Source organism: Diabrotica virgifera, chromosome 7 (genome assembly GCF_917563875.1).
Source record: "Diabrotica virgifera virgifera chromosome 7, PGI_DIABVI_V3a".
NCBI classification, from domain to species: domain Eukaryota; kingdom Metazoa; phylum Arthropoda; class Insecta; order Coleoptera; family Chrysomelidae; genus Diabrotica; species Diabrotica virgifera.
In genome coordinates this window covers 214,019,316-214,045,438 of record NC_065449.1, presented here as the reverse complement: position 1 = coordinate 214,045,438, position 26,123 = coordinate 214,019,316, and the positions used below count along the sequence as shown (strand labels likewise).

At 34.0% G+C, this 26,123-nt stretch overlaps 1 protein-coding gene and 1 long non-coding RNA gene across 2 annotated transcripts in view; both read left to right on the top strand.

Annotated features, from left to right (window-relative positions):
* The window catches only part of LOC126887788 (gastrula zinc finger protein xLCGF3.1-like), a 46,255-nt gene extending 20,712 nt beyond the window's left edge, over positions 1-25,543 (top strand). Inside the window, exon 2 of the mRNA XM_050655604.1 lies at positions 20,133-25,543. Coding sequence (XP_050511561.1) covers positions 20,133-21,031 — 899 coding nt within the window. The 3' untranslated portion in view covers positions 21,032-25,543. The remainder of the gene's footprint in view (positions 1-20,132) is intronic.
* On the top strand, positions 9,947-12,107 carry LOC126887790 (uncharacterized). The gene is made up of 2 exons (XR_007699202.1): positions 9,947-10,260; positions 10,894-12,107. It is a non-coding gene; the product is annotated as an uncharacterized LOC126887790 (long non-coding RNA).
* Positions 25,544-26,123: the final 580 nt, after the last annotated feature.

Below are 26,123 nucleotides of genomic sequence, written 5' to 3'. Positions count from 1 at the left end.
TTATCGTGGTTCGGACATATGACGAGAATGGGTGAAGGTAGAACTGTAAAGAGGGTATGGAAAGCGGCATCCGACAACAAACGAAGAAGAGGCAGGCCAGCAAGAACGTGGAACGCCGATATTGGAAAGGCTTGCGTAAAAAGGAATATTGGGTGGAGAGAAGCAGAAAGACTAGCTACTGACCGAAAGGCATGGAGACGTCTGATTTCTCCACTTACCTCGACACCGTAAGGTACAAGAGGACGGCTTAAGTAAAGTAAGATCATCCTTCAAAACCCCTTTATTCCAATTTTCATGATTCTGTTGCCTTTAGTTATCGAGATATTTCTAATAGGCCAGTTATCTGCCTCACCCTATATACACCGGTGTTTCGCCTACTTGGGCCTCATCAGTATAGTGTAGCAAGTTAAAAAAGTTGTATGTTAACTTGTAAAAGGATTACTACAGGAGCAAGGTTACCATTTTTGGTCATATTGTTAGATTTGGTCATATTGCATATATCATATTGCACATAAATGTATGGAATGATGACCCTTCGTCATTTTATATATTTCCAACTAAATTCACATTCACTTTACGAGTATTAGCCAATAATTTTGCTTATTTATATTTTTAAGTGTATAAACTTTTAGTTATTTATTAAAACAATTTAAAAATGATACTAATGCCACTAAGCCACCATCAATGTGTAGATATCGATTTGTAGATATCGTTATTAATGTACTTTAAAATATCATTGCGTTAGTCACATTTTTAAAATAGTTTGAAATTAAAAAATATCGATTTATCCATACAGTGTGATTGGTTAGTGGGGTAAAGCTCCGTAGATCCGTTATAGTAATAGATAGTAATAAAAGTTAATAACAAACATTGTAGCCAACTTTGATTATATAGGATGTCCCAAAAGTAGTGGAACGGTCGAATATTTCGTGAACTAAACATCGGATCAAAAAACTGAAAAATACGTGTTCAATCATTTTCAAAAATCTATCCAATTACACCAAACACCAACCTTCACTACACCCCCTGGGGGTGGGGGGTAACTTTAAAATCTCAAATGGAAACCCCTAGTTTTTCTTGCAGGTTTGGATTCGTTACGTAAAAGTAAGCAACTTTTATTCAACACATTTTTTCGAACTGTGGATAGGTTGCGCTATAATTGGGAAAACGATTTATCCTGATACCATAGGTAAATTATAGAAACGGTCTAATATCTTGAGAAATACACTTCCAAATGAGAAACCAAAAAACAGGTTTTTAATATTTTTCGAAAACCTATGGATAAACACCAAACATGACTCTCCAACCCACCCCCTGGAGGTGGGGTGGAGGGTAACTTTAAAATCTTAAATAGTAGCAGTAGTAGTAGTAGTACTAGTAGTAGTAGTAGTAAAATCTTAAATCTTAAATAGCACTAATAAATCGTATTTTTCCAATTAAAGAGTATTTTTCCATCTATCAACAATTATAAAAATGTTTCGAATAAATGTTGCTTAATTTTTCATGACGAATCCGAATCTAATAAAAAGTGGGGGTTGCTATTTAAGATTTTAAAGTTACCCCCCACCCCACCTCCAGGGGGTAGGTTGGAGGGTCATGTTTAGTGTTATTCGATTGGTTTTCGAAAAGTATTAAAAACCTCTTTTTTTGGTTTCTCATTTGGAAGTGTACTTCTCGAGATATTAGACCGTTTCTATAATTTACCTATGGTATCAGGATAAATTGTTTTTCCCAATTATAGCGCCATCTATCCACAGTTCGAAAAAATGTCTTGAATAAAAGTTGCTTACTTTGACGTAACGAATCCAAATCTGTAAGAAAAACTAGGGGTTTCTATTTGAGATTTTAAAGTTACCCCCACCCCACCTCCAGGGGGTGTAGTGGGGGTTGGTGTTTAGTGTCATTGGATCGATTTTTGAAAATAATTGAAAACGTCTTTTTCACTTTTTCGATCCGATGTTTAGTTCGCGAAATATTCGACTGTCCCACTACTTTTGGGACACTCTGTATATTGATAATCAGTAATCGTAAATTGTCAGTTTTATACAAATCACTCATGGCTTACTTAAAATTTGGAAATATTTAGACCCGTAATTATTAATAATTTTGCCCTGAAAAATGAAAATATCTCGAAAACTAATAAATTTACACATAGGGAATGTTATATAAAAATTAAAGTATGGTAATGGTACTTTTCCATAATGATATAAAATACAGGGTGTTCTATTTAAAATTACTGAGAAAATGTATTTGCGTTTTGACTCACCCTGTATTCAATATAAAGAAAATGAGCAATATCAATCATTTACGAAAATTTTGACAATAAATAAAACAATATGACGTCAATAAACCATTGTCCTTGTGCTTGCTTTTATTTATACAGGAAGTTGAACTTGTTACGATTTTCATATAAAATTGGTTATAACTTTTTAAATATCTAAAGGTAATTAACGACAACCCAAAAAATTTAGTACAAATAAATAGACCAGGTACTTAAAATAAAATTAATATAATGAGGCCAAAACAGATATGATATGCAATTATTATATAAAGGTAAATTTAATTAATTGTATTTTGCTTGCAGTACTGCATTTTAATAACTAATTTTATTTACTACATACAATTGTTTACGTTTTAATAACATAACCTGAATCTTACCTTTCCTTCACATTTGTTTTTGGACTATGGCCTTGACAATTATCCAGTAACCATGACTAATTTATTTGGCCAATATAATTAAAAGTGCGAAAAATGTTGCTGAGCGTAGAAACCAGGTGTCGCTTTGCCGAACTTGCACGGTCGCGATAAGGTACCTAATATAGATTTACATCCAAGACATTCAACAAAATTCGCATTTTTGTGGTATAGTAAATATAGTACAGAGCTGGATTATGAAAGAAGTATATATACAGAGCCGTATTAGTAAAGGAATATGTTTTGTCGATAAAGAAATATTATATCTAAAAACTTATAAAATGTAACTTGTCTCCTTACAACAATAAACGATTCAATTATTTATAGGTAATTTGCTTAATTAGTGAAAATATAGGTGTAACTTAAACGCAATAAAATAACGGCTCGCGGCTCGACGCAGTGATACACGTACAGGCTACGAGTAAGATTTCAAACTTGTTGGATCGACGGCGTACTTACTTGACAGTCAAAAAATGTCTGGTTTGTTATACAGTCGAACCCGCTTATTAGAGTACCGGTTATAGGAATATCCCGGTTTATGGAATATAAATTTGAGGTCCCGAAACGTTTCTATTTACCCTTTATTGGAATTGGAAAGTGAAAGCTGAAGAAAGACGTTTTGTATGTGAAATATGCACCAAACAGTTTTCACATAGATGTCACTTAAAAGTGCACATGATCACGCACACTGAGGAAAAACCTTTTGCATGTGAAATATGTTCCAAACAGTTTTCACAAAATTCTCATTTAAAATGCCATACAAAAATGCACTCTGGAGAAAAACCATTTAGATGTGGAATATGCACCAAACAGTTTTCATATAATTCTTCTTTAAAAACTTATATAAAGGTACATACTGGGGAAAAACAATTTAAATGTGAAATATGCACCAAACAGTTTTCACAGAAACCTCACTTAAAAGTTCACATGATGACGCACACCGGGAAAAAACCGTTTGCATGCGAAATATGTTCGAAACAGTTTTCACGCAATACTAATTTGAAAATCCATATGTCAACGCATTCTCAAGAAAAACAATTTGAATGTGAAATATGTTCCAAACAGGTTTCATACAGTTCTTTTTTAAAAGAACATATGAAAATGCACACTGGAGAAAAACAATTTGCATGTGAAATATGTTCCAAACAGTTTTTACAGAGACCTCACTTAAAAGTTCACATGACGACGCACACTGGGGAACTTTTGCATGTGAAATATGTTCCAAACAGTTTTCACGCAGTTTTTATTTAAAACTGCATGTAAAATGGCACACTGGCGAAGAACCATTTAGATGTGGAATATGCACCAAACAGTTTTCATATAACTATTCTTTAAAAAGCCATATGACAGTACATACAGGTGAAAAACCTTTTGCATGTGCAATATGCATCAAACAGTTTTCACGCAGTTCTAATTTAAAAGAACATATGAGAGTGCATATGGGGGAAAAACCTTTTTCATGCGAAATATGCACCATACAGTTTTCAAAAAATATCCATTTAAAAAACCATATGTCAACGCATTCTCAAGGAAAATCATTTGGATGTGAAATATGTACCAAACAATTTTTAACTTTTTTTGGATTGAGGTGGAACGCTCTAAAAAAAGGTCTTATTTAAAAGTTAATATGACAAGGCATGCACACTGAACAAAGTCAATTTGAATGTGAAATATGTACCTCCTCCTCAGTCGTTTCCTCATTGCTGAATGTCGTGATTCCCTTTAATACGAGCAACTATCTCTTTCCATCGGCTTCTGTCCTGAGCTTCCCTCATGGATTCAGAGAATGTTTTCCACTGGCTTTCTGTACTTGATCCGTCCATCGAGTAGGTGAGCGACCTCTACTTCTGCGCCCTTCAACGTTTCCCTAATTTATAAGTCTTTCAAGATTATCATCACTTCTTCTTGCAATATGGCCGAAAAATTTTAAGACGGTGGAGAGGCAAATAGAGGAAAGTCGAGTCTGAATATTAAGCTCTTGGAGGATTGAGTAATTTCTTTTGTGTTCCGTCCACGAGATCCGAAGCATTCTTCTCCAGCACCACATTTCAAAGGCGTCAATCCTTTTCCTGTCGTCCGATTTCATTGTCCATGTTTCGTATCCGTAATTAAATATGGGAAAAATGAAGGCACGTACTAATCTTATTTTGGAGTTCTTCGACAAGGAGCGATCTTTCCAGATTTTCGAAAATCGACTCATAGCGTTTTTGGCTATGCCTATTCTCCTATGTATTTCTGTTTCACAAGATCCTGTATTACTGATGTAGGATCCTAGATAATTAAACTCGTTAACCACTTCAAACTGGTCCAAGGCTCCTGTTGTCTGAAGTGAATTTGAATAATCTACTATCATAATTTTTGTTTATTGATCTTGAGACCACATCTATTGCTTTCGGCTTCCACTAGCTGCAGCAGGCTGGACATTTCTTCTTCGGATGCAGTTGATTAATGTTGTTTTATCTGTATATCTGAGATTTGAGATCTTCTTTCCTGTGATAAATACCGCCATTCTATTTGTCGAGTGCTTTTCTTATTATATAAATTACATATTTGTACATATACATACATATAAATTACATATTGTATAAATATCTATTTTCTCAAATATGTACCAAACAGGGAAAAGACAGTTTTTGTTTTTATTTGATTCATAGTTGGACCACCTTCTCGAGATACCTATTTCTGCCTCTCAGGCTTCAATCAATGGAGCTTCTTCTTCTTCTTCGTCTAGCCATTCACGTCCACATCTGAACACAAGCTTCTTCAAGTCTTCCTTTGAATTAATGGAGCTATGTAGTCACAACTCTGAATCAAATACTAACGAATTGCCTTATTTAAGGGAAATTACCGCGAACCCCATAATTCCACTTTTGAGATGCAAATCAGCGACATCTCTCGTAAAACGAGGAAGACAAAAAGCCCCAGATACAAAGTTTACTATAGTGAAAGAATTAAAATAACTGAAATAAAAATAATAAACAATATTTTAAATCTAAGACTTTTCGTTAAGAAACTGCTTTCTGGCAGCATCCTAAATCCCCGCCTTTTACAATTTATAAGCACAGAGACGACGAATATAGAAGAAAGCAGATAAAGGACCGAGAGACATTTTGAAGTATGTACTCAAATCTGAGTAAAGATGAAAAAGGGAAAAGACAGTTTTTGTTTTTATTTGATTCAGAGTTGGACTTTATTGGACTTTTATGGATAGGCTTTATCAATGGAGCTATGTAGTCACCAACGCTATGAAGCTATGTAGTTAACAAAACTGTCTTTTCCCTTTTTCATCTTTACTTAGATTTGAGTACTTGAAGCTGTCTTTCGGTCCTTTTCCTAGATGAAAAGAAAGTAGATACGTGACAGTGTCCTTTATATGCTTTCTTCTATATTCGTCGTCTCTGTGCTTATAAATTGTAAAAGGCGGGGATTTAGGATGCTGCCAGAAAGCAGTTTCTTAAGGTGATACAGTAGCGATCAACAGGTAGCCAAAACGCGTTCCAAGATTGCGGCTGTAATTTTGAATATTTTTTCGAGGTATTTGGCACACTTATTCGTAATATAATAAAGAATGGCGGTACAGAGCCCAATTTGAAAAATATATTAATATGTGGAAATTACTCTGTAATTAAATACAATATTAAAAAACGAGCCTGTACCGCCATTAAGAAGAACAAAAAAATACACTTTCTTCAAATAAACTTTTTTAATCCGATGCCTAGATTTTGTGTCATTTTGGAACTACTAATGAAATAAAAAATTTTAGTAGTTCCAAAATGACACAAAATCTAGGCATCGGATAAAAAAATTTATTTGAAGAAAGTGTATTTTTTTGTTCTTCTTAATGGCAGTACAGGCTCGTTTTTTTTTAATATTGTATTTAATTACAGAGTAATTTCCACATATTATATTTTTCAAATTGGGCTCTGTACCGCGATTCTTTATTATGGAACTTCTTGGAACGCGTTTTCGCTACCTGTTGATCGCTACTGTTTCCTCTTAACGAAAAGTCTTAGATTTAAAATATTGTTTATTATTTTTATTTCAGTTATTTTAATTGTAAAATTATAGTAAACTTTAAATCATGGGTTTTTCGTCTTCATCGTTTTATGTACCAAACAGTTATACAGTTCATCTTTAAAAGTTCATAATATCAAAGTACACACTGGAGAAAAACAATTTGAATGAGAAATACGCACCAGACAATTTTCATGCAGTTCTTTAAAACAACATGGATATACACACTGTATATAGGGTGAGGCAGATAACTGGCCTATTAGAAATATCTCGAGAACTAAAGGTAACAGAATCATGAAAATTGGAATAAAGGGGTTTTGAGGAATGATCTATTAAATGAAAATATTTTCATCTCTTTGCAACTTCCGGTTATACCGGAAGTTGCTTATAACTTGGTTTTTTAAATGGGACACCCTGTATATTTTTACATTTTTGGATTCTCCTCAATATCTTCTTTCTTAAAATATGAGATTTTGTAATACTATACAGGGTATTTTAAAAGATATTTACGTTTATTTATTAATTTCGTAGCAATATTCACACCCTGTAGAATTGTAATAGTTAGACATTAAAAACTCTGCTTACGTTCAAGTGATTTCTAATATAGTCTATTATTGTTAAGAATCATTAGTATAGCTTATTTTGAAATTTTAGTATACAGGGTTGGTCGAAACTCGGAATGAATATTTTCTGAGTTTTCTTAAATAGAACACCCTGTATTTTAGTATTGTAATGAAATGGTATTTCATAGTACTTTTTTAGGGAATGCCTAAGAAATAAAAAAGTACCATAAAATATCATTTCATTACAATACTAAAATACAGGGTGTTCCATTTAAGAAAACTCAGAAAATACTCATTCCGAGTTTCGACCAACCCTGTATACTAAAATTAAAAATTTAGCTATACTAATGATTCTTAACAATAGTAGACTATATTAAAAATCATTTGAACGTAAGTAGAGTTTTGGTTGTCAAACTACTACAATTCTACAGGGTGTGGACATTGCTACGAAATTAATAAGAAAACGTAATTATCTTTTAAAATACCCTGTATAACATTACAAATCCTCATATTTTAAGAAAGAAGACATCGAAGAGAATCCAAAAATGTAAAAATATACAGGGTGTCCCATTTAAAAAAACGAAGTTATAAGCAACTTCCGGTATAACCGGAAGTTGCAAAGAGATGAAAATATTTTCATTTAATAGATCATCCTTCTAAACCCCTGTATTCCAATTTTCATGATTCTGTTGCCTTTAGTTCTCGAGATATTTCTAATAGGCCAGTTATCTGCCTCACCCTGTATAATCTTTTTGAGTGTGATATATGGTTCAAACATTTTGTAACAAATAAGAATCTAAAAGAACATATGAGCAACTCCGCGCATACGTCGATTTAATGGATTTACGCAGAAAAAATTATTTTACAACATATATGTCTACTAAAAATCATACAAATCAAAGGAACATATTTTTTTTTAAATATTTGTATTTTTCATGAAATAAATAAATCAATATTTAAAATTAACAAAAGAAATATATAGGTTTTTATTTATCACACATCGGTGTCTGACGTATCGGACTCAGTAATCGGACTTCTGCTTGTTTACCCTGCCATTCGTCATTCCACAAGATTTTTTTCTCGAAAAATCGTCGGCGGGTCTCATGTTTAGGTACCCCAGAAATAGTTGCGCGGCTCAGAAGTCCAGCGGTTTCAGCTCCTGCCGCAAATGCGGACAATAACAGTGCAAACGGATATCTCTTATCGTGAATTAAAAAGAGTTTTAATATAAATATATTGCCAGTATCATTATCAACCCTTTCACCACCACACGGTCGATCTCTCAAACGTTATGAAAATAATGTTTCTTAAAATATATGAACGGATGTGATTTATTAGGTAATATAGGTAAATGTACACTTATTTAAAAGACATTCAACAAAAGGCAAAAAAGAATTTTTTGTGATAAAGGAAATATGGTGTAGAGTTGGATTATGAAATAAATGTATACAGAGCCGTATTAATAAAGAAGTATGTTTTATCGATAAAGAAATATACAGGGAGTTGCATTGGGAAAGTAACATACATTAGCTGTAGAAAGGGGACACGTGGGCAGTCTCAAAAATATCGTGGGTCTTACTTAATCGAAAACAAAGATACTGGGTGTTTTATCTATTTTGCCATTTTCTTATTTGGTTCATATCTTTTTAACCACACTGTATATTTCTTTTATATTTGGCACACGAATATTCTTTAAGGTGACCAATCAATTTATTTATAATTATAAAAAATCCATGTCCGGATTAAAAGTATTGGAAAAAATATTCCGACCAAAAAACAACATCCTGTACATTAGAGTTTTTAAAAATGGTTTCTGTAGTTAAAAAGAGGATGAAATACTAAATTTAGTGGTACCTATAATATATGTACGTTGAATTTTCGGCAAAAGGTTTGTTCAGGTAAAATTTTGAATTTGAATTCTGAAATTATGTGAATTGCGAGAGATCAAAGTAGAAAAAAATTAAAATACGATTTAATTTTAATTAATACCATTATTTAATCTAACTTGGTAAAATGTTGACATTTCAGTTTTATGTAAAGTATGTGTATTATGTCCGACAAATAATTCATAACAAATATTCATTCACCTTTAATTAAGAATAAATAATAAAAAGTCCACAAAAAATTCACAACTGTAATCAACGAAGGCGAAGTATCTTAAAAATTAAAAAATATATAGAAAAAAATTGCTGAAAAATAACTTATTAAAACTAAAGTAATTCTTCAAAATGGCCACCGCTTGTTGAAGGCAAAATCTTGCCCATTTTGTAATTTGTCAGACTTACTTCCTAATCTCGTGTGTTATTTTTTGCCAAAAAATCAAAGTATACCACCAAATTTAGTTTTTCACCCTATTTTTAAATGCAAAATCGGAATATTTTTCCTATGTTTTTTAATTCCGACCTGGATTTTGTTATAATTATTATAAATAAATTCATTGATGGTCACCTTAAAGAATATTCGCGTGCCAAATATAAAAGAAATATACAGTGTGGTTAGAAAGTTATGATCCAAATGAGAAAATGGCAAAATAGATAAAACACCATGTTTGTTTTTGATTAAGTAAGACCCATTATAACAGTCCGTTAACTTTAATTATCTTTATAGTTATTTTATTTAAATTTTAATAACGGTTTGTCATTAAATTATACTTAAAAATAATAAGATTTAATTAAAATAAATCTTTGACTGACGTCATACTTAACTATTAGTTGGCACAAGTACTTCAGTTGGTATTAGACACCATTCGCTGTCATGTAAGTTTCGTTCTGTGGGGCTTCTCGTCTAACGACGGGAAATATTGGACACTTCGCTTGGTACGCTAGAACGGAAAAGTGGCGGATGACTGATTGAAAAGGACGGAAATTTTAATACAATAGTTTCAAGCTTTTATAAGTGATATTTAGTGGCAAATTATTGGTGGTGTTTTGGAGAATCTAGGAGACTAAGTTTTGGGAGATCCCGGAGGAATTGAAAGTCATGTCATCCGGTAAATTTTTTTTACTCTTAAAAAGTTTGAGAAAAAGGAACGAATATGGCCGCTATCATGTCATATTAAATTCCTATTGAATTTATTTCTGTAAATGTATGAATCGAAGTTGTTCTTTGAATTTAGTATCTTTAATTATATCCATAGTTCGAAAATATACACTCAGATGAATATTATCTTGTCACATATCCTGTAAATTATATCATTTGATTTGTGGGGTTATGTCAACCTCATAATATTGAATTCAAATTTTACAGATTACGTTCATTATTCCCTATTCTATTAGATTGTGTGTATTCTAGCCACCTTAAATTCGTTCCAAAAGCCAGTATTTTTCTTAAAATTTACAACACATTACATTATCCCATACCATTTTTAATAATAAAAAAAATACCCTTTATAGACATATTTTTCAGATAAAAATCATATTCTGTATTAAATATTGAATTTAAAGTTAAATCCCAAATTAATGTGTGTAATGTGAATCAAGGTCAAATCCATCATTGTTTTTGCTAATGATCTTCTTTTTGTTGTTCATTCTGAAAAAAAGATATTTCATTTCTTTTCCTTTGGCTCTTTGACCTTTCCTTAGATTCTGACATTGAAACTAAAACGGGACATGTTTGTTTTTAGCCACTTGGGGGAAATCTTAAACTGTAACCAGTCCGTCAGCTCCCCTCACAACTGGGAGCAACCGTTCTACGCCAAGCCAGGTCATTTGGAGACCAGCCTGGAGAACCTCCCACATACCTACTTTGTATCCTGCCCTCTGCACCCCAGAAGGGCATCGGTATATTAATTGGTACAAGCTAGCACCATCCCTGTGCTAATTCGCCTACCAGGGATTTTGGAATCCGTAGCAAGGACACTCTCGGGGACCATATAGGGTTTGTTTTGGGACACTTGGTATCTGCTAGTGATTGTCACTTCCACTATTACACCACATTCATTTTTTTGTATAAGGCTCGGGACATTTATTTTGATGATTAAGTTTTATAGGTTATCGCACATATTTTGTTTCAATATTTAAGTTGCATATTGTTTTTATATATCTATAATAGTTGATAGTGTTCCCCAAACCAGTAAACTCTCTGGTCAAAGAGGTTTGAGCTCAGATCATCTTTTCCCCATATGAGATTCTCTTTACCTTTATATATTACCTGAAATTTACTTGTACCATTTATTTACTTAATTAACTTTATATTTTTAGTACTAACCTTGCTTGTCTCCACTTATCAATTTAAATTTATATACTTTTTCCTCTTAATTTGCTTAATTTATTAACTTATTCATATATCTTTTATCTTTCTTTAGTCAATCATAATTATTTAACTTATTTGCTTAATTTTACTTAAATTCATTTAATCAATTTTTAATTGTATCTTTGGACGCTATTCCCTTTGAATAGCTATCCATTTTACTTGTTATATTTTTTAGTGACTACGTGTCGAAGCAACTGATTTTTATATATCAAGTAGACCGTAGGTTCACCTTAATGAGGCTAGTGCCTATTTAACTCTTTGAGAGTTACGGAAATTATTCATTGTGAATAATCCTCCCTTAATTATATTCTGGTTCATTAGTTCTATAGGGTTTAACGTTGCTGTACGTATTGCAATCGTACAATTATTTGGTGAAGGTTGTTATTTAACCTAGTATATGTAAGTTGGGGGTATGCTCCATATAAGAGCTACTCCATTACTAATGTAACTATAGATTATATTTATATTACTATAGGTAATTATTTCCCATTGTCATTTTAGAGTTACATAGTTTGTATTTTTCTAACTCAGAGGTTGTCAAAAATCTAAGTAGTTATATTTAATAAATATTTATTTGTTTTTGTATATCAATTATTTTTTCCCATTTTTGAATTTAATATATTTAATATTTAACAGCAGTGTAAGATACCTGGAAGTTTGGTCTATCCCAACTTCTGGCGCCCATAATTCAGTCTATTGTATTTATCTTCTACATTCTTCTATTTTTATTATATTATTATATTTTTATTATATTATTATATTTATTTAATCTATTTTCTGAGCATATATTCTTATCTTAATATTTCCCTTCTTAGTTATCATCACTCTCTACTTTGATCTACTGTTCTTCGACAGGCATGCAAACGAGCCGTATCCATCCTTGAGTGTCAAGTTGTTCTCTTGTATCTCTTGCTAGCCAATTCTATTTAGTTTGCCTCTGTCTCTCCATACTTCTTCTATACTGTTATCCCCTTCTCTTCATTTCTACATCTTTCCACTTTCCTTCACTCATTTCTTCTTATCATTTTAGTTCAACAAATACTACTGCAAAGTAGTATTTTTGTTACACCATTAAGTATGATATTTTTGAGACTGTCCAAGTGTCCCCTTTCTACAGTCTACGCATGCTACTATCCCAATGAAACACCCTCTATTAGGGGCGTAACTCTAAAATACATTTTTTTTTGCTTTTCCTTTCGTTGCTTAATACCATTTTAATGGATAACTACGATTTTAGGTTTATATGTGAAGATACACCAACTGATGAATACAGCGAATTAAAAGATCACGTTATAAGTAAGCAAGTGACTCAATGTACAACTGCCGTAAAGAAAGTGAATGCTGTAGAAAGACGTTTTGTATGTGAAATATGCACCAAACAGTTTTTACACAAACCTCACTTAAAAGTTCACATGATGACGCACACTGGGGAAAAACCTTTTGCATGTGAAATATGTTCCAAACAGTTTTCACAAAATTCTTATTTAAAAAGCCATATGTCAACCCATTCTCAAGAAAAACAATTTGAATGTGAAATATGCACCAAACAGTTTTCAGGAAGTACTAATTTAAAATTACATAATATGAGAGTGCATACTGGTGAAAAACCTTTTGCATGCGAAATATGCACCAAACAGTTTTTCCAGAATTCTAATTTAAAACTGCATATGAAAATGCACAGTGGAGAAAAACAATTTGAATGTGAACTATGTTCCAAACAGTTTTCACACAGTTCTTCTTTAAAAGTGGCACACTGGTGAAAAACCATTTGTATGTGAAATATGCACCAAACAGTTTTCATATAATGGTAATTTAAAAGTTCATCTGAAAATGCACACTGGAGAAAAACAATTTGCATGTGAAATATGTTTCAAACAAGAAGTACTACTTTAAAAGAACATATGAGAAAGCATACTGGGGAAAAACCTTTTGCCTGTGAAATATGTTCCAAGCAGTTTTCACAAAATTCTCATTTAAAAAACCATATGTTAACGCATTCCCAAGAAAAACCATTTAAATGTGACATATGTTCCAAAAAGTTCTCACAAAATATTCATTTAAAAAGACATAATATGTCAACGCATTCTCAAGGAAAACCATTTGGATGTGAAATATGCACCAAACAGTTTTCAACTAGTTCTTATTTAAAAGTTCATCTGAGAAGGCATGCATACAGGACAAAGTCAATTTGAATGTGAAATATGTTCTCACCAGTTTCCGTACAGTTCTTTAAAAGTTCATCTGAAAATGCACACTACAGAAGAACGATTTGAATGAGAAATACGCACCAGACAATTTTCATGCAGTTCTTCTTTAAAACAACATATGGATATACTCACTGTTCTTCTTTGGGTGCCATCTTCTTAGAGAAGGTTGGCGATGACTTCTGCAAAGTCTTCTCTATTTTGGGCTTTTCTTATTAGACTTTTGAAGTCTAATCCTGTCCATTCTTTGATGTTGCGCAGCCAGGTCATTTTTCGCGGACCCGGGCCGCGTCTTCTTTCTATTTTCCTTTCTATAATAAGTTAAAGCAAGTTATACCTGTCGTGTCTAAATATGTGTCCAAGATAAGATCTTTTACGTTTCTTGACAATTTCACGTTCTCTATTCATACGCCTTAAAACTTTTTCATGTCTAACGCGGTCGGTCCAGGGAATTTTCAGTATACGATGAAATACTCACATCTCAAAGCTCTCTAAACTTCGTACCGAGCTGACTGTTAACGTCCAAGCTTCCACGCCGTGTAATAGTACACTATATACATAACACTTCATCATGCAGTATTGTAGGGACACATCAAGATTGCGAGCAGTGAGTAACTGTCGCATCTTTAAGAAGGTGCTTCTTGCCTGTTCCATTCTACATTTAATCTCTTGTTCTTGGTCTAAGGTTTTATGTATCCAACATCCTAGATACTTAAACTTTTTCACTTGTTCAACGAGATTGTTTTTGACTAGGATGTTTATAACTGGTGTGTGCTTTTTTGAAATTACCACTGTTTTAGTTTTTTTTTACATTCACCTTAAGGCTATATAGTTCTCCTTATTGCACTACTTTGGTTAACAGAATTTGTAGTTCTTCTTCACTGCTAGCAATCAGTAATGTATCATTGGCGTACCTGATGTTGTTCACAGTGTAGATAATCTTTTTGATAGTGAAATATAGTTCAAACATGTTGTAACAAATAAGAATCTAAAAAAACATATCTTTATCAACGCCGCACATACGTCGATTTAATGGATGTTTGCAAAAAAAATTATTTTACAACACATTTCTACTAAAAATCACACAAATCAAAGGAACGTCACACATCGGTGTCTGACGTATCGGACTTCTGCTTATTTACCCTGCCATTAGTCATTCCACAAGATGTTTCTGTTCTTCCGAAAAAGGGTCCGCTGCTCTCATGATTTCAGCTCCTTCCGCAAATGCGGACAATAACAGTGCAAGCGGATATCTCTCATGGTGAATTAAAATTAGTTTTAATACAAAGATATTGCCAGTATTATTATCAACCCTTTCACTACCACACGGTCGACCTCTCAAATATGTAAATAATGTTTGTCTATGGATGCTATACAATGTGTTACTTCACTGCTGAAATACATTTAAAATGAAACATTTCTCATGCAGTGAGAAAAGTCGGCCATTGCCGTTTTTCCATACACATGATCGCCGTTTCCATGGAAACATGCACAATACAAACACAATTATTACTGTTGTCAAACAAAAAATGTGTTGAAGCAAAACTTACCAAGAATTACCGTTTAAATCTGTTCAAATATATCTGTAAATTATACTTTTAAATAAATAAAGTATATACATATTAAGAATATTAAATACCTACATGTGTACATGTATTTTATTTCAATTTAGGCATATAATAATATACCTAACAGCACCTAAATGATTTAATTTTGATGTTTGAACTCTTGACCAAAACGCATCCATAGAAAAAGTACAGTGTACAACACATGAGCAAATGAAATATTTTTCCCTCGCTTGATTTGCGGTACTCACCCCGTGCCTCAGCTCGTGCCAACAAACTTCTGAGCTCGTGAGAAATATGTCTTTTTTCTCACTTGTTGTACAATATACTATTCTTAAAATATCTGAAAGGATATGATTTACGAGATGCATAATATAGATTTACATCCAAGTAATTTAACAAAACTCGCATTTTTTGTGATAAGTACAGTAATATAGTTATTTTCCTAACTGGTGCGGAAAGTGATACTTTCTTGCACGAAACTGCCGTTGACCCGAACGACGCGATAGCGCAGTTCGGGCAAGCAGTCGAGTGCGGGGAAGACACTTTCCGCATGAGTTAGGAACAATATTTTGTCTAGGGCCGTACGTTTGGAAAAAAGCCACAAAAATACAGTTATTTCAATTTTTATTTAGAAGTGAAAATACACAAATTAATTCTTTGACAAGGTTGCCAAAACCAAACTTTCAATATAATGGGTTACCACAACGACGATATTGGTTTCCATGATGACGATTCAAAACCATTGTAATTTTCTACTGATCTGACTTTTAAATATTATGTCAAAATAATTTTATTTCATCGAATTATCAGTAGTAATTGCACAAGAGCTCTAAAATTCTATATTAATTTTAGAGATAGAGTGCAATTTGTTGCGATTATTTCATGAATAAAACTGTTCAAAACCAAAATTTTATTGTAATTTATTTATGTAAGTACAAATTAATACAATTAAACACAGAGTTGTTATAAATATTTTACGGTTAAAAGTCATCACTTTTGTAATTTTTAAAATATTAATTGTCATTAATGTCACTGAATGTATTTTTTCGTAGCAACGAAGGGCATCTGACGTAATATACTTGACGACGGGAAATTATCAAAAATTATCAGCTTTATTTAGCTTTCTGTAGCTTTCTATTGGTAGAATCTCCTATGAATGAAATAATCAGTAGTAATTGCACAAGAGCTCTAAAATTCTGTATTAATTTTAGAGATCGAGTGCAATTTGTTGCGATTATTTCATGAATAAAACTGTTCAAAACCAAAATGTTATTGTAATTTATTTATGTAAGTACAAATTAGTACAATTAAACACACAGTTGTTATAAATATTTGACGCTTGAAAGTGTCATCACTTTTATAATTTTTAAAACATTAATTGTCATTAATGTCACTGAATGTAATTTTTCATAGCAACGAAGGGCATCTGACGTAATATACTTGATGACGGGCAATTATCAAAAATTATCAATTTAATTTAGATTTCTGTAGCTTTCTATTGGTCAGAATCTCCTATGAATGAAATAATCGCGCTAATTTCATTAAAACATGAACACACTAAGATAAATTTGATATAAATTAGTAAATAATATATAAGCATTAGTTTATTGCATGTATTATAATATATTATAATGCCATATTACAAGGTATTTTACTTTCCCGCACGCCGCGCGGGAAAATTTACTTTCACGCACGCCGTGCGGGAAAGTGCAATTTTCGGAAACGAAATGCGTGCGTGAAAGTGGCTCTTTTAGCACGGCCGTAGAAAAATATAGTACACAGCTGGATTATGAAAGAAGTATAAACAGATCCGTATTGACATTGTATTAATAAAGGAATATGTTTTGTTGATTAAGCAATTACTTAGGTCCGTAAAATTAAATTACAATTTTTGTGTTTTTCCTTTCGTTGCTTAATACCATTTTAATGGATAACTACGATTTTAGGTTTCATATGTGAAGATACACCAACTGATGAATGCAATGAATTAAAAGATCACGTTATAAGTAAGCAGCAAGTGACCCAATGTACAACTGCCGTAAAGAAAGTGAAAGCTGTAGAAAGACGTTTTGTATGTGAAATATGCACCAAACAGTTTTCACACAGATATCACTTAAAATTTCACATGATGACGCACACTGGGGAAAAACCTTTTGCATGTGAAATATGTTCCAAACAGTTTTCACGAATTTCTTATTTAAAAAACCATATGTCAACGCATTCTCAAGAAAAACTATTTGCATGCGAAATATGCACCAAACGTTTTTCAAAGAATCGTTATTTAAATCTGCATATGAAATTACACAGGGGAGAAAAACAATTTAAATGTGAAATATGCGCCAAACAGTTTTTAAGAAGTTCTGCTTTAAAATTACATATGAGAGTGCATACTGGGGAAACACCTTTTGCATGCGAAATATGCACCAAAAGGTTTTCAAGAAGTGAAAGTTTAAAAGTACATATGTACAGTTTTCACAAAACACTCATTTAAAAAACCATATGTTAACTCATTCTCAAGGAAAACCATTTGGATGTGAAATATGTACCTACCAAACAGTTTTCAACTAGGTCTTATTTAGAAGTTAATATGAAAAGGCATGCATACTGAAGACAATTTGAATGTGAAATATGTTCCAAACGGGGAAAAGACAGTTTTTGTTTTTATTTGATGCATAGTTGGACCACCATCTTCAGATAGCTATTTCTGCCTCTCAGGTTTTATCAATGGAGCTGGGTAGTCACAACTCTGAATCAAATACTAACGAACTGCCTTATTTAACGGAAATTACCGCGAACGCCATAATTCCACTTTTGAGACGCAAATCAGTGACATTTCTCGTAAAATGAGGAAGACGAAAAGCCACAGATACAAAGTTTACTATAATTAAACAATTAAAATAACTGAAATAAAAATAATAAACAAAATTTTTTCTTTTTATTTCGCCGCTTTTCGTGTTTATTGAGTTTACTAGCGATCCAAGACGCCCAACTACTTACCAATAATACACCAGTGGACCGAGTAAAACAGTATAACTATCTTGGAACAATAGTAAACGAACAATGGGATCACTCACAAGAAATAAAATGTAGAATAGAGAAGGCTAGGAGTGCATTCAATAACATGGCCAAACTCTTTAAAAGCCACAACCTTAATCTGGAGATAAAAATAAGGCTCATACGATGTTTATATCTTCTCAATATTGTATTACGGAGTTGAATCCTGGACACTCACTGAAGCAATGGAGAAACAACTTGAAGCCATCGAGATGTGGCTATACAGGCGGATCCTAAGGATATCATGGACGGACAAGATAACCAACGAGACCGTATTACGAAGAGTGGGCAAAGAAAGAGAGGTGATGTATACCATTAAAAGGAGGAAGTTAGAAGATCTCGGACACATAATGAGAAACAACACTAAATACAGAGTACTGAAGGTAATCTTTCAAGGTAAAGTATTCGGAAAGCGAGGAATTGGGAGAAGAAGAATATCATGGTTAAAGAACCTGAGGAACTGGTTCACAACAACAACTAATATACCATACAGAAGTAAAAACTTCTTTTGTATATTGGTATAAAAAGTTTTATTAAAAAACATAAAAGTCCTCCAAAAGGATTTGCAAAACGTTTTCAATCTGAATCAGATCATCCTCAGTGCCTAGAACGAAGTATTTCCACGTTAAAATGAATGCAAAAAGGTTAAAATTGTGACTAGGTTAAAAAAAAACCTAGTCACAATTTTAACCTTTTTGCATTCATTTTAACGTGGAAATACTTCGTTCTAGGCACTGAGGATGATCTGATTCAGATTGAAAACGTTTTGCAAATCCTTTTGGAGGACTTTTATGTTTTTTAATAAAACTTTTTATACCAATATACAAAAGAAGTTTTTACTTCTGTATGGTTTTTTAACTATGGTATACAGCCAGCTACGGGGACTTTCCCATTGATTTTGTTTTAACAACTAATATATTTAAAGCACCAGTTAATAAAATAATTATAGCCAGAATGGTCGCCAATATTCGAAACGAATAGGTACTAAAAGAGCAAGAAGCGATCCAGGATATGTGATTTTGTGTGGTCCAAAATTTACTGCAGAAATCGATGTGCGGCTGAAAGTCCAACGGTTTCAGCTCTTGCCGCGAATGCGGACAATAACAGTGCAAACGGATATCTCTTATCGTGAATTAAAATGAGTTTTAATATAAAGATATTGCCAGTATTATTATCAACCCTTTCACTACCACACGGTCAACCTCTCAAATATTATGTAAATAATGTTTTCCATGAATACTATACAATGTGCCACTTCTCTCACTACTTATATACATTCAAAATGAAACATTTCTCACGCAGTGAGAAAAGTCGGCCATTGCCGTTTTTCCATACATATGATCGCCGTTTCCATGGAAACATGCAGTGTACAACACATGAGAAAATGACATATTTTTTCCTCAATGGATTTGCTGTACTCGCCCCGTGCCTCGGCTCTTGTCAACAAACTTCTGCGCTCGTGAGAAATATGTCTTTTTTCTCACTTGTTGTACAATATACTATTCTTAAAATATATGAAAGGATGTGATTTATGAGAGATACATAATATAGATTTACATCCAAGTCATTCAACAAAACTCGCATTTTTTGTGATAAATACAGTAAATATAGTACAGAGCTGGATTATGAAAGAAGTATATACAGAGCCGTATTGACATTGTATTAATAAAGGAATATGTTTTGTTGATTAAGAAATATATCTTAGGTCCGTAAAATTAAATTACAATATTTTTGTTTTTCCTTTCGTTGTTTAATACCATTTTAATGAATAACTACGATTTTAGGTTTCATATGTGAAGATACACCAACTGATGAATGCAGCGCATTAAAAGATCACGTTATAAATAAGCAAGTGACCCAATGTACAACTGCCGTAAAAAAAGCGAAAGCTATAGAAAGACCTTTTGTATGTGAAATATGCACCAAACAGTTTTCACACAAACCTCACTTGAAAGTTCACATGATGATGCACACTGGGGAAAAACCTTTTGAATGTGAAACATGTTCCAAACAGTTTTCACGAAATACTCATTTAAAAAGACATATGTCAACGCATCCTCAAGATAAACAACTTGAATGTGAAATATGCACCAAAAAGTTTTCAACTGGTTCTTACTTAAAAGTTCATATGAAAATTCATACTGGTCAATTTGAATGTGAAATATGCACCAAACAGTTTTCACACAGGCCTCACTTAAAAGTTCACATGATGACGCACACCGGGGAAAAACGTTTTGCATGTGAAATATGTTTCAAACAGTTTTCACGAAATTCTCATTTAAAAAAACATATGTCAAAGCATTCTCAAGAAAAACAGTTATGTGAAATATGCTCCAAACAGTTTTCAAGAAGTACTAATTTAAAATTGCATATGAGAGTGCATACTGGTGAAAAACCTTTTGCATGCGAAATATGCACCAAACAGTTTTCACAGAGTTGTTATTTAAATCTTCATATGAAATTACACACTGAAGAAAAACAATTTGAATGTGAAATATGTCCCAAACAGTTTTTAACAAAGTCAAATCTAAAGAGACATATGACGGTACATACGAGTGACAGACCGTTTGCATGTGAAATATGCACTAAACAGTTTTCACGAAGTCACGATTTAAAAAGACATTTGAGTATACACAATAGAGACACGCCAGTCAATGTTGCGAACACCGTACCGTCAGCCTAATGTGCCACATACTAAAAGTATTTCCAAAGATTACACAGCCCAACAAAAAAAATTGTCTTGCTGCTGAAAAAAAAAACAACTAATTTTGGTTAATTATTCATCTGTGCTGATTCCAAAAATACAAACCTTTTCTTTGTATCAGCTCTAGTTTTCGAGATATTATACATACTTATCAAATACTTAAATATTCTTACATTTCTGTATCATCATCATCAATGGTGTTACAGCCCTATGAAAGAGCCTCGACCTTCCTAAGTCTATTACGCCAGTCAGTCCTATCCATTGTCAACCGTTGCCAGTTTGCTACGCCTATTTTTCTCCCATCCTCATCTACACACCATCCTTCCATCTAAGTTTTGGCCTACCCTTATTTCTACTTCCCACCGGTTGTGACATGGATTCTCCTAGGAGGGTTGTTATGCTGTGATCTTGCTAGATGTCCTGCCCATCTTAGTCTTCCTATTCTTATAAGAGATACTACGTCTTTACCACCAAATATATGTTTATATATGTGGTACACCTCGTAGTTGTACCTCCTCCTCCAAATACCATTTTCACAGATGCCACCGAATATGCCTCTCAGAATCCTTCGTTCAGATATAAGCAGGTTTTCATCTGCCTTGGAGATGGTCCATGTCTCCGATCCATATGTCAACACTGGTTGTATAAGGGTTTTGTATATTTTTGTTTTTTGGCTTAAGTTTCTACTTCTCATATGTCTACTCAGTCCAAAATAGCATTTGTTCGCTAGGATTATCCTTCGCTTGATTTCTTCTGTCATGACGTTCTCCTTGGTGATCAGGGAGCCTAAGTATGTGAATTTGTCCACCACTTCAAAGGTAGAGTTATCAACAGAGAATTGGTGACCGATGTTTCTGCCTCTATTGTTGGGTGTTGATGCCATCATCTTAGTTTTCTTCTCGTTTATTTTCAGGCCCATATTTGTTGAGGCATTTGAGAAGGTGGTATACATTTCTTCTAGTTTGCGTGTTGTGCGGGAAACTAGGTCCACGTCATCGGCATATTATGCCAAAATTTGGGATGATTTATTAAAAATATTTCCTCTGTTGTCTATTCGGGCATCTCTGACCGCCTTTTCCAGAGCTATGTTGAAGAGGAGACACGCCAGCGCATCTCCCTGTCGCAGCCCAACATTCGTTTCAAACGCCTGTGATTGTTCGCCCTGTATTTCGACTTTGCAAACGACTTTACGCATTGTAGCCTTAACCAATCTTATCAGTTTGTCAGGGATGTGGAATTCATCCATGGCTTCATACAATTTGTTTCTTAGGACACTATCATAGGCCGATTTAAAATCTACAAAAAGATGGTATGTGTCGATATTGAATTCATTGGTTTTTTCCAGTATTTGCCTTAGCACAAAGATCTGGTCTGTTGTTGTTCGACCAGGCCTAAAACCACTTTGATATTCTCCAAGAAGCTCTTCTGAATGTGCACTTAGGCGACCATATAAGATACTCGAAAATATTTTGTAAACATTTCTGTATATTCCGCCAATATAATTGCAATATGTTTGTAAACAAACTTAACGAATTCTAAGCCAAATGCATACTAATGACTTCTAATTAAAGTGTACTTAATTAAAATGTATCAGAGTCTACACCAGATCACTGGCGTTTTTTTATCGACAGTTCCAAACGAAGTTTAAAGTGTATCCTTCTACATAATGGCAACAAATATGGAAGTATACCAATTGGGCGGGCATTCTACAAAAATGAAAAGAATATAAAACAATATCGCTGGCGCTAAAAAATATCAAGTATGGCCAACATCAGATCTGTGTTGATTTTAAGATGATGAACTTTCTCCTGGGAGAACAAGGTGGCTATATAAAATATCCTTGTTTCTTGTGTCTTTGGAATAGCAGGGCTAAGGACCAACACTGCAGTAGAAGAAAATGGTGTTCTAGAGATTCTATAGTTCAAGGAAAAGCTAACGTAGTTAACGAAGCATTGGTCGACCGAGAGAAAATAATATTACATCCGTTACATATTAAACTAGGGCTGATGAAACAATTTGTAAAGGCCCTAGACCAGAATCGTCCTTGTTTTGAATACTTGTCCAGCAAATTTCCTGCACTTAGTAGAAAAAAATTGAAAGCCGGAATATTTGATGGGCCTCAGATACGACAACTTCAGAATCGATGACTGAAATTGAATGTAATGCATGGTGCTCTTTTGTTTTTTTTTAGCGTATGGCTTAAGTATATCACAGAATATATTTAGATTTATGCATTATACAATGCATCACAAACAGATGTCCAATTTTTTTATATATTCGATTGACCCTTCGGTTGCCATTACAAAGTCTATAGGGTCGCCTGTGTATGCTCTGCGTGGGCAGTCCTGAACAATGTGACTGATCGTCTGTCTTGCAGCGCCGCAGTCACAAGAAGGCGAGGGGAGTTTACCCCATCTGTGGAGGGAGTCGGCGCATCTTCCACACTTTGTTCGAATTCGATTAAGGGCTGCCCAAATCTTACGGGGACGTTCAAATTCGCCAGGTTTCCCTATGATGTCCGGTAGACTATGGTAATGCGGATCTGTCCTACTTTCCCAATCTTCTCTCCATCGGGTATTTAAGTCAAAGTTGGATTGCTGCAGCGCTTGAGCAGATTGTAGAGGGGGTAACCTGGATCGGAGACGGTTTTCAAGAATATCGGGGATGTCGTTGTGGACTAGAAGCTGGCGACTGTCCATTATTTTGTTATATTCTTTAACCAATGCATGTTCGCGGCGTAGGTTGGGTGGTGCTATATTACTAAGGGTAGGTAGCCACATTGTAGGGGTGGGCTTAATTGTGCCTGTTATCATACGCATAGTACGGTTTAGTTGGGTGTCGACCAGGTGGGTATGCCTGCTATTTAGCCACACTGGAGCACAGTATTCTGCCACCGGATATATCAGGCCAAGAGCAGAGGATCTTAATGTTGATGCTGTGGACCCCCATGTAGTGCCGCAGAGTTTCTGTATTATATTGTTGCGTGTTTTCAACTTTGCTGCTGTTTTCGTCAGGTGTTCTCTGAATGTGAGCGTTCTGTCTAGAGTAACCCCAAGGAATTTCGGGTATTTATTGTGTTTTAACAGCTTGTTATTAAAATACACTCGCAATTCTCTGTATGCCAACTTGTTGTTTAGATGAAAAGCTGATACTTCAGTTTTTGTAGTACTTGGCTGTAGTCTCCATTTCTTAAGGTATTCGCTGAGGATGGATAAGTCATTCGTGAGAGTGATTTCTGTAGTTTCTAAAGATTGGTGGCTTGTTGCAAGGGTCCAGTCGTCAGCATATCCAAACTTCCGAAATTCGGTTTCAGGCATGTCAGCAATATAGAGGCTGAAAAGTAAAGGGGCAAGGACAAAACCCTGTGGAAGACCATTGTTAAGTTTCATCTGTCTACTCGTCTCCTTTCCCATTATAACCTGGAAGGCTCTGTTGGTCAGCATGTTGTCAATGAGGTTAATTATCTTTCTGCAGGGGATAATGCGGGCCAGTTTATATATTAATCTCTGTCTCCAAACAGTATCATATGCTGCTGTTAGATCTATAAATACTGTTGCTGTCTTTTGTTTCTTTTGAAAACTAGCTTCTATAAAAGTTGTTAATGACAGCACTTGGTCCGTACAGCTTCGATGAGGGCGGAAGCCAGCTTGTTCAATGGGGACATTTTCTAGTATCCTGTGACTAATTCTGTTGAGGAGAAGCTTTTCTAATAGTTTATATACCATGCTGAGTAGAGCTATGGGGCGGTAGTTTTCTGGCTTATCGTTTGATTTGCCCGGTTTCGGAATTGCAATTATCTTTGTTCGCTTAAGTGAGAAAGGAATGTTACCTGACTGAAGTATATCATTAAAGAACATTGCAAGCCACTGTTTCGTGTATGCACCACTGTGTATCAAGAACTCTGGATGGATACCATCAAAGCCAGGTGCTTTACCTGATTTCATTTCTTTCAGCGCATGTGTGATTTCAGAAATAAGTATTTTTGCTGAATATTCGGAGTTCGTTCTGTTCATTTGTTTTAATGCCCTTAAGGCTCTTTTGTGAAAGTGGAAAATGTTCATGTAAACAATCGGAAAATTTCCGGGATGTATATAGTGGAAGAAATGCTTAACAATATTAACAAACACGGTTGTCATATGAGTATGTATTAAAATCCATTATCTCCACAGCCACTTGACCGTTTCCCAGAAAATCTTGGTGACCTTAGTGAGGAACAAGGGGAACGCTTAAACCAAGATATCAAAACGATGGAAGAGAGGTTTCAGGGGAGATGGGACACTCACATGATGGCGGATTACTGCTGCAGTCTTCAAAGGGACCGTTCTTTTAAAGCCTTTGCAAAAAAAAATCATGTAAAAGGAAGTTTTTATGCGACGCCGAATAACAGATTTGTGCTGCGATGCTGGTTTGGTTAGATGAAAAGTTTTTTTGGCAGATATATGTGATGATTTTTGTAAGTATATTGTTGTACAATAAATATCTTACTTTTTATTCGTGTTGTGTTTATTTGATGGGTAGCAGCACTACATAATATGTAGGTAGTGCTGCGTTAAATTACCTAAGGCATGTTAGAAATGTGATCTGTCATATTTTCTGAAAACGATCTGATGGAGCAAATCTGGTGGCATTTTTGGATTCAGCAGACCCAAATTACCTAGAAACAGTAAAAAATTTCCGGCAGCAAACTGTGTTTACCAGTGTTATTCATTGTAGAATATATTTTATAAAAAGTTAGAACAAGACATTGCACAAACTCGGTTCGGATTTAGAAATACTCGAGGAACCAGAGAAGCATTATATGCAGTACTTGTGCTAATACAGAGATGTTTAGATGTAAACCAGGACATCTACGTCTGCTTCCTAAATTATAACAAGGCATTCGATATGGTTTTCCCATATTGCACACAACGTCCGATTACGTCCATATAACGTACATTTAAAGTCCAAACGTCCATGGACCAAAACTGGACGTACTATGTACGTACATTACGGGACGTCCATTGGACGTTTGATTTCAACGTACATTGGACATCCATTTGTGGTCCATGGATATTTTACACAAAACGCGACT